The following is a 9,424-nucleotide window of genomic DNA, read 5'->3' as shown; positions in this document are numbered from 1 at the left end:
TGATAGTCATTAATCGCGATCCCAGGCTCGCGTCTCCGTGAGGGATCTCTACGCCCATTCAGATGATTCCTAAGATCCGGATTTGTCTGATCTCCCTTTCCCCTGCTCTGATTCAGATGATTGCGCGTCGGGATGGCTCTTGTGATTTCCAGTATTTTTACGACCCCGGTCGTGTTTACTGATAGACCTAGTTTCTCCGGACTCATCACTGGTGAAACTCATCGATCGGTCATTTCGTGTTGGATCCTTTCTACGTCGCCTTGTCTCTGCAGTGCGAGATCGGGACGTCTGACTTCTCTCGGATGGCGCGCCTTTCCGCCCCTGGAACGTCTCCCTGTTTCCTTGTCTTTCCCCTGTACGCCCTTGATCCTGATCTCGACCAGGTTGAGCGTTCCTGCGGGGAGGTGAAGGATATCTTATGGGAGACGGAGGAAACCGTATAGGTGACGGTGGTTGCCGTCCTTGCCTCGGCCTGGAGGGTCCAGAATTTGCCCGAGATGGGCCAGTTGCATTCGGTGCACTACCAGGAACCTGAGTCCGAGCCTTGGCAGGAGCTCGGTTATTCTCAGTTCCTGCAGGCACTTCCATAGGTGGATTAGGCGGGACCCGAGCTCGGGTACTCCTCTGAGGCCTAGAAGGAGCAGATGGCTCTGTTGGTGCTGGAGGTTGTGCTGGCCTCCTTGTGGCAGCATTTTTTCGTGGACGTCCACGGGGCCTCCGGGGAGGAACGTGCACGTCCCTTGGAGGAGGGACTTGGTCTTCGTGCGGAAGTGGGGGCTGAGCCACCTGCGCCTCCGTGGCTATCCTAGTCAACTCCTCGTTACGTTTGTTGGCATCTGCCAGCAGCTGTTTCAGCTGCCGATTCTCCAATTCTACAATAGGGACATAACGCTCAGGATTATAGTACATGTCCTCATCCCTTGGTTGTGGAGGTGGTCCCCGGGAATCAGAGGACCCACTCCTTTCTTCAGCGTCCGGGTTCTCCATTGGTTGTTTTCCAGGACGCCTTGGGTAATTTTCTTCAGGAGTGTTCTGATTGTTTGCAGCCATGAATCTCTCTGGGATGGATGCTTGAGGCTCTCAATGAAAGCACCAAACTGTTGACGCCGTTTTTCGTCAACAGATAAAAGAAGAGAGCACGTAAACAATTAAAGACAATGGCCAAAAGAAACAAACGAATCAAACACACGGTTTTTTACGTGGTTCAGCAGTTAAATCTGCCTAGTCCACGAGTCTCTGTTATTAATCTCAAGATTATCTCTAACAATTCTTTAGCATGAATTCTCCAGAGTTTTCTCTCAAGGATCAGAATTTCGGTCCTTTACAATGGTGCATGACTTCTCTATTTATAGAGACGGATGCAGAATATTAACCCACATATTTTGGGTAGTTACTCTTTTGTGAATACAAATAAATGGCTTTAAATGCCTTTAATCAGATAAAAAAGGAAACGTCCCTGAAGACCAGGAAACGCATAACTGACTAAATAATATCCCACGATTCTTGGGGATTTACATCAATAAATGGGGATTACATCTCATGTTTACAATACTTGTAGATATTCAAGGTGGTCATAGCGTATCTCCAAGGCTTCAGCATCTCAGGTTTCACGTCATTGTTCGAGCCACTGACATCTCCCGAGCTAACATTGCTTTCGAGATAGTACATCGAGCTCGATATCCCTGCTCCGAAGTTGTTCCTGAAGATGAGGGGCTCTCAGAGCTACCTTTCGAGATCGAGATCATTTCGAGGTCAGTACATTCGAGGTCATGTATCATACTTTGTAGGCTTCGATTTACAATCGTAGAGCATACCCTAACCCTCACGAGATCATTTAATGCGAACTCAGCTTTCGAGGTCATATTTACTATGGCTCGAAATCTGGGTATAACAACAACTGTCGACGCCGAACCTTGGGCGACCGAGAGAGATTCTAGGTTTGTGGTATCACTGAAACTTGCTACTTTTTTTGATGTTCTATTATTTGTAATTTCCTTTTCGGCAACCAATAGCAGTTGATTTCTATTATGCAATTGGGTTTGTGTTGTTTGTCTTGTTTTGTTCATTGTTTGTGTTTCAAGTTTTAGTTTTTGAATTTAGGGGAATTGAAATATATATCTTTTTTACTCATTCTTGGATTTGATTGATTTAAGTTAAAGTAATTGATTGAAATGGATTATACTAGTATAAGTTTTGCTCTTGTTCTAATGATTTGGCAGCTTATGTACATTAATCTTTGATTAATTTTTCTTGGCTTGTTGTAAAGTTAAATGATTCACGTTATAGTTGAGAGAGTTGTGGCCTCTGCCCACCATATGTTTGTAATAATGCTCTAATGAGATTTAGGAAAACATGGTATAAGATGTTAGGTTCTTTTTTTTTTTTTTTTTTGTAATAGCAAAATCATTGCTGGTTATGCTTTGAAAATTTTTCATGTGAGGGCCTTAGAATTGAGTAGAAGGGACAAATGGAAGGAGTGGTCATTGATTGAATGATGATTGAAAGTATTTTGCTGGCATGTAAAGGGTTGAAAAGTATTTACTTGGTAAAAGAAACTCATGGTTACATTATGAGAAGAGGATTATATGATCAAGTGCTTCAAAATGCAATTGTCAATGTCTATGGAGAGTGTGGCGTTCTACATAGAGTACCCAAACTGGCTTATAACTTTTGTTAACTCTTGTCCATTTCCTTTACTGGCTTTCATTCATATGTTTCCTTAATTTTTCTTTTGTTGTTGGTGGTATTTTGTACACATATAAATAAAGTAAATTTATAGGTATATATTATTTTCATCATGTCTTTCAAGTGCTGTTCATCCAGGTTGTTAGATTGGATTGGATTTTAAAAACATTGAAAGTTGTAATTTTTTATTATTATTCAGCGAATGTTCGTTTATCTATGCTTCATTGTTCCAATATGTGGAGGTTGGTGTTTTTAAACCTCGCTGTTTCTTTCATTTGCACTGTGGTGGTACATGCTTCATGTCATTTTTTTTTAGAATATTGAACTTTTGTCAGCTTAAACTACTTTCTTCGATTTTTTTTTTGGTATAAATTTATTATTTAAAGTCCTTTACAAAGAAGTTAAGTTACGTAGATGCCTTCTAGAGTATATGATATGACAGTGTACATGAGAACTTTAGCAGTTATTTTTATCATCCTTCCCCATGGCCTTCGTTTGAGTGTACTATTAAAGTTCATATGCAAATGCTGAAACTATTTGGAGATAATAAGAAAGAAAAATGTTATCAATTAAACAAGCACTAAGAAGAAGGCTTCTGCTCTACCACATAATTTATAATTCCTTCCCTCTTTCCCTCTTTTAATGTATCTACAGACTACTAAACTTCAAGAAGGAGATTATGTCCTCATCCCATCATAGGAGGAATATATAGCAGCCAGGTATTATAAAATGGGTGTTTCTAGCTCAAGAGTAGAAGAAGATAAAGCCTTGCAGCTATGTCGTGACAGGAAGAAGTTTGTTAGGCAAACACTTTATGGGAGGTGCGCACTATCAGCTTGTAATGGATTGATTGTTTTTAAGCAAACTTTTGAAAAGTTTGATGAACCTAATAATTAAAAAACTTTTTTATAATGTGCAGGTCTATATTGAGATGCATTCTTTGGCGCAATAGTAGACAACATTGGTAGTTGAAGTTTTTAGAATCAAAAATATATTTCACTAACTTTGTATACATTTCTTGTGTTAATATTTGGTGATGATAGAATTTGATTGTAGAATAAACTATCATGTAATATGATTTTGAGTAATTAATAAAAAATTATTTTGTTGTATTTTCTTTTGAAAATTTTAGAAATTTAACATATATAATACATTTAGGACTTTCAAAGGGATATATATATATATTTAAAAAATTTACTTTTAAAGGCATGCAAATCGAGTCATAAAATCTTAATTTAAAGACACTTAACGAGATCTTTTAGGACTCGCATTGTGAGTCCTAAAAAATTACTTAAAGGCACTCAACCATATATTTTAGGGCTCGCAACATTCTTTTAGGACTCGCAACGCAAGTCCTAAAAACTTAATTAAAGGTAGTCAACAAGAGATTTTAGAACTCTCAATGCGCGCGAGTCCTAAAAACATTCTTTTAGAACTCGCAACGCGAGTCCTAAAAACCTCAGTTTTTAAGGCTCTTAAATAGAGGACTCGCGCCCTGCGAGTCCTAAAATTTTTTTTAGGATTCGCAATGCTAGTCCTACAAAGTCTTTTTTGTAGTAGTGTATTTACTTGTGTATTTTTGTAAATCAAGTAACCAAGTAACTAAATAAGCATATGAATGATTCTTGAAACCTTTCATTTTCTCAAACTCTTGATTACATCTTACCTTTATTTCACTTATCTCATTTCATCACTTTATCAAAAATACAATACCAAAATCTCAAACCTCTTTCCATTTACAATTTTATTTATTTCTTATTACTAACTTTTTGTGTTATTTTATACTAATCCTTTGATTTTAGGTTACCTCCTTGTGGATCGACCGCCCGATCTTACTACAACTACCGCTTAGTGTAGTCACATTTTGGGCGTTAAACATGAATGATCTTCACTTATCATTATTATTACTTGTCCACAATTGCGTATGCTTGCGCACTGCATCTTACAACAACTTTTTTGGCAGCTGGGGATTGTTTTATTGATATCAAAATAATTAATTTTTATTCTAAATTGATAATTTGGTTTTGTTTAAGTCTAACTTGCTTTGTAGCTGAATTTTCTTGTCTCAGGTAGTTTTGGTTTATGCGGCGAGGTAAAACATCTGAGATATTACTAGTGAATCCTGAGAAAGAGAGAACTTGTAGATAGAAACGGAGGAATAATAGGTTGGAGGTGAGGATGGCTGCAAACCAAAGAAATGCAGTAAATAATGTCACCAACATTGCAGAAGGGGCAGCAGATGTTGAGGCCCTTGCTGAACAAGGGGCTAGAACTTTAAGATATTATGTACTCCCCACTATTACGAGAGTGCATTCATGCATCAGACACCCCACAGTTGCCGCTAACAATTTCGAGATCAAGTCGACAATACTACAAATGGTTCAGTCCACCGTACAGTTAGGAATATTACCCCGGAGGACCCAAACATACACATCGCTAATTTCCTAGAGTTATGTGCAATCTTTAAGATGAATGGGGTGAGTCATGTTGCTATTAGAATAGTGGAATATAAATATATATATGAGATATTTGCAGTGAAAGTATCTAAATTATTGTGTTTGTAGAACGTAAGTACCTAAGTTTTTTTTTTTTTTTGCGGAAAAAGTACATTCCGTCCATGTTTAGAAGCAGTCTAGTGCATCTGTTTATTTCGCCGTTAAGTTCGCCACCATGGCATGAAATTTACTTATAACTTTAGTACTTTCACCGCAAAGTACTTTCACCACAAATATCCTTTTAATTAAGTACTTTCGCCACAAATATCTATTTATTGGGTACTTTCGCCTATGTGTTACAATCAAATTTAACAATAAGAGTTGACAATTGTACTAAACTACACCAAAACATATATATAAAGTACTTAAATGTTACAAACATAATATACTTTCATCATTCATCGTAATAAAGTAATATTTATGAAGGCACTATATCAATACACATTTAAGACTCGTAAGGAATTTCTCCACGACTTGATATCCAACCTAAACCTATCATTTCAACTCATTTTCGAATTTTCTGCCTTGAAATATTCAAAGTTTACACTAAAAGCGTATTAAATTGATGAATGGCATTTGCTCTTGAGTTACCTAATTTCCACATATCAACGTAATGAAAGAAGCACTCATCAGTAGAAAATAGAAATAAGAATAATATTATTATAATTAATAACGTGAAGTTTCATTTTCATGGTCCCATTCATTCATGCACCTGGCTGTACTTAACTTTGTTTGGTCGCCTATAGAACAGTCTCAGCTCAACTAAGTCAAGAATAGCAGGTAAGGCTATTCAAATGTTTGACGCTGAGTCAACTGTTTTGGTACATATTTTCTACAATCTTATACATATATATATATATTTATGAAGTTCTTATTTTTCTCATCTATAACAAATTATAACATATATCAATAGAGAGTAGTCCATAATGAAGAAAGGAGAACTAGTTTTCATTCCTTTTCCAGTCGTAGGCCACATCGTTTCATCATTGGAGATGGCAAAGCGTCTTGTTGCCCGAGATCATCGTCTCTCCATCTCAATCCTCATGTTAAAAATACCAGGCTTCGAGCCCCTCAACAAATCCTACATACAATCTCTCCTTGGCTCCATCTTCGCCGAGCGCATCAAATTCATCGAGCTCTCGGAAGTTGATGATAAACTCGACTCCTATTCTAATCTTATTTCTCATCATATCAAGTTCTTCACTTCATTCTTTGAAAATATCAAACCCCACGTTCGGAACGCCCTCAAGAACCTTATCGACTCCTTTTCGGCTCAACCCGACTCGCCTGCGCTGGCCGGTTTGGTCATCGACATGTTCTCCACTGCCATGATCGACATCGCCGACGAGTTTGGCGTCCCCTCCTACGTGTTCTTCACGTCCAGTGCCGGGTATCTCCGACTCATGGATCATCTCGAAACCCTAAGTACAGGCCAAAACAGAGATATTATTGCCGAGTACGAAGATGAACCAGACGCAGAGTTTGTCGTTCCGGGTTTCGTCAACCCGGTTCCGGCCAAGGTCTTCCCCGATGTGGTACTGGACAAGGTGGATTCCCCCTTGATTCTCGGTCAGTACAGAGATATGAGGAGAACCAAGGGAATTTTGGTAAATACGTTCGTGGAGTTAGAGTCCCCCACGATTGATTTCTTAACTAAAGACAAACTATTCCCGCCAATCTACCCAGTGGGACCGATAATAAGCCTTAACCCTAGCCAGAGCCAGAAAGAAACAGAAATCGTGACGTGGCTAGATAGCCAGGCTCCATCTTCGGTGGTGTTCCTGTGCTTCGGGAGCGTGGGAAGTGTCAATGGGGAGCAAGTAAAGGAGATAGCCATGGGATTAGAGCTGAGTGGGGTTCGGTTTCTGTGGACCTTAAGGAAGCAAGGTCAGTCAACTGAGTCAGAAGACTACGCGGATTTGAACGAAGCTCTTCCGGAGGGGTTTCTTGATCGAACGGCTGAGATTGGAAGGGTCATAGGGTGGGCTCCGCAAGTGACTGTATTGGCTCACTCCTCTGTTGGAGGGTTCGTCTCGCACTGCGGTTGGAACTCAACCCTCGAGAGCTTGTGGTTTGGGGTTCCAATGGCGACGTGGCCTTTGTATGCCGAGCAACAAATCAACGCCTTCGTGCTAGTCAAGGAGTTAAGATTGGCGGTGGAGATCAAGTTGGACTATAGGAAAAGCTTCGATGAAGGGACTGTGATTGTGAAAGCTGAAGAAATAAAGGTTGGGATTCTAAAGTTGATGGAGCCTCATAATGATGTTAGGAAGAAAGTGAAAGAAGTTAGTGAGAAGGGAAAGAAAACCTTAATGGAAGGTGGGTCCTCGTACTCTTCGCTGTGTCGTTTTATAAACGTTGTGTTTGATAATATACCTTAATCATGTATAAATATAGGATTATAAGTTTAATCCGCATAGTACGAAAATAAATTTGAGATAAAAAATAATAAGCTAGCTTCTAGCTTCCACCATCTCGGAGGATATTAGAGAACAATATTCCACATGGAATAAGTGTAATTCTACTAATTACCAATTAAATTTTAGATGGTACTTTATAATTCTTGTCAAGACTGTATTTAAACTATTTTACAAAATATAAAATCTAAAAATAAATTTTTTAAAATATAAAATCTAAAAAGAATCAAAAATATTTTTAACTCTTTTTAATACAAGTCAAAAATATTAATATATTAAAATATATTAATATAAGCCCGTAAATATATAAAATATATTATGTAGTTGTTTGGTATGCATAAAATTTAAACTACTTTTGCCATTAGATTAGATTGTAATACGAGGTTGAATATTAATTAATGTGCAAAAAGTAGAATAGTCATATCAATTGATTTCTTTATATATGTAACGATTTCTTTTGTATTTTTGTAGTTAGTGCGAGTAACTTTAAAATTTTTATTTGTAGATACAATTTTTAGTGCAATTATTGCCTGTCCTTTTCTTTATATGATTTTTTGAAAAAAAAACTTGGCTTGATTTGTCAAATTATTTAAATATTTGTAATAATATCTTAATTAGTTTACCAATTTTATTATTTTTTTGAAAAATGTCATGCATTTTGTTCAAACATTAATAACAAAATAATATACTACTTATATGGTCTTCGTTTCAGCAGCACTGTGTGATTTAATAACAATATAATAAATTATCGAAGTATAAGATGTGGATGGAATTTTCTTCTTTTTATACGAGGTTAGTTGATACAAATCTCATACGAGGTCATATATAATAATATTGGGGTCTTTCGACCAAGCATATATTTAGAGCCAATAAAATTAAAACCATTTATTAATTCGTCTTTTACATCCCAAAGGCCATATTTAGAGCCATGCAAATATTTTTCTTGTGCTCTATATGAGAAAAGTACCGGAAAAGGGTCGCTTTTTATCCCTGTTTAAATTTTTTATTTTTATTTTTTAATATTTAATTTCATGTATTTTATATTTTTTTTATGTGTTATTGTGGCATATTAGTATTTTTTTTGAAATTTTTGAAATTTTATTTGGGATAATATTTAGTATTTTAAAATATAAATAATGTGTAATATTTATAATTTTATGTAATTCACCTTTGATATTTTAAAATTTTAAATTATTTTTTTTTAAAATGGGGTCCCATGGGAATTCCTCGCCCAAGAGAGGATCACTACAAAAAAAGAACTCTACAACAACGACATCTATTGCGACAACCTACTTGTCGTCGTTGAATACGAGAAAAATGAACGAAATAATTTTTTTTTCAATTTATCAAAAATGTAGGCCTACAGCGACAACATGTCGTCGTCGTTGTAAGGTGCCATAAGTTGGAGTGAAGACTTGGCAGGCAAATGGCCAAACCCTCCAAAATATCCGAGCCTACAACGAAGACATGTTGTCGTTATAGAGGGTGACAGAAAATTGGAGGGTAAACTTGGCGGGCAAATAGACATTCCCTCCAAAAAAAGTCTCTCTATAGCCACGACATGTAGTCACTGTAGTGTTGGAAAAACATTTAGAGCACGCAGCGAAATGGGTGTGGTGGGCCCATTGTTTTAGAAACAACAATAATAAAAAAATTTCATCACTCATATAAACAGTTTATATGAACAAGAAAACATCCACACATAAACTTTAACATACAATATTATTAATCATGCAACATATATATAAATATACAATATATTTATATATAACATATTATCACATAAAATATTCAAGAATATGAACAATTACCTCTTGAAGCCTATCA

The 9,424-nt window shown here is 36.7% G+C and overlaps 1 protein-coding gene across 1 annotated transcript; it reads left to right on the top strand.

Annotated features, from left to right (window-relative positions):
• The first annotated feature begins 6,033 nt into the window (after nt 1-6,033).
• On the top strand, nt 6,034-7,653 carry LOC133781658 (UDP-glycosyltransferase 71A16-like). The gene has a single exon (XM_062220717.1). It carries the CDS (start codon nt 6,107-6,109, stop codon nt 7,559-7,561), a length of 1,455 nt encoding a protein of 484 aa, XP_062076701.1. The 5' UTR covers nt 6,034-6,106; the 3' UTR covers nt 7,562-7,653.
• The last annotated feature ends 1,771 nt before the right edge of the window (nt 7,654-9,424 follow it).

Source organism: Humulus lupulus, chromosome 6 (genome assembly GCF_963169125.1).
Source record: "Humulus lupulus chromosome 6, drHumLupu1.1, whole genome shotgun sequence".
Classification (NCBI taxonomy): Eukaryota; Viridiplantae; Streptophyta; class Magnoliopsida; order Rosales; family Cannabaceae; genus Humulus; species Humulus lupulus.
Note: the sequence above shows the minus strand (reverse complement) of the source record. Positions and strands in the feature narration are given on the sequence as shown.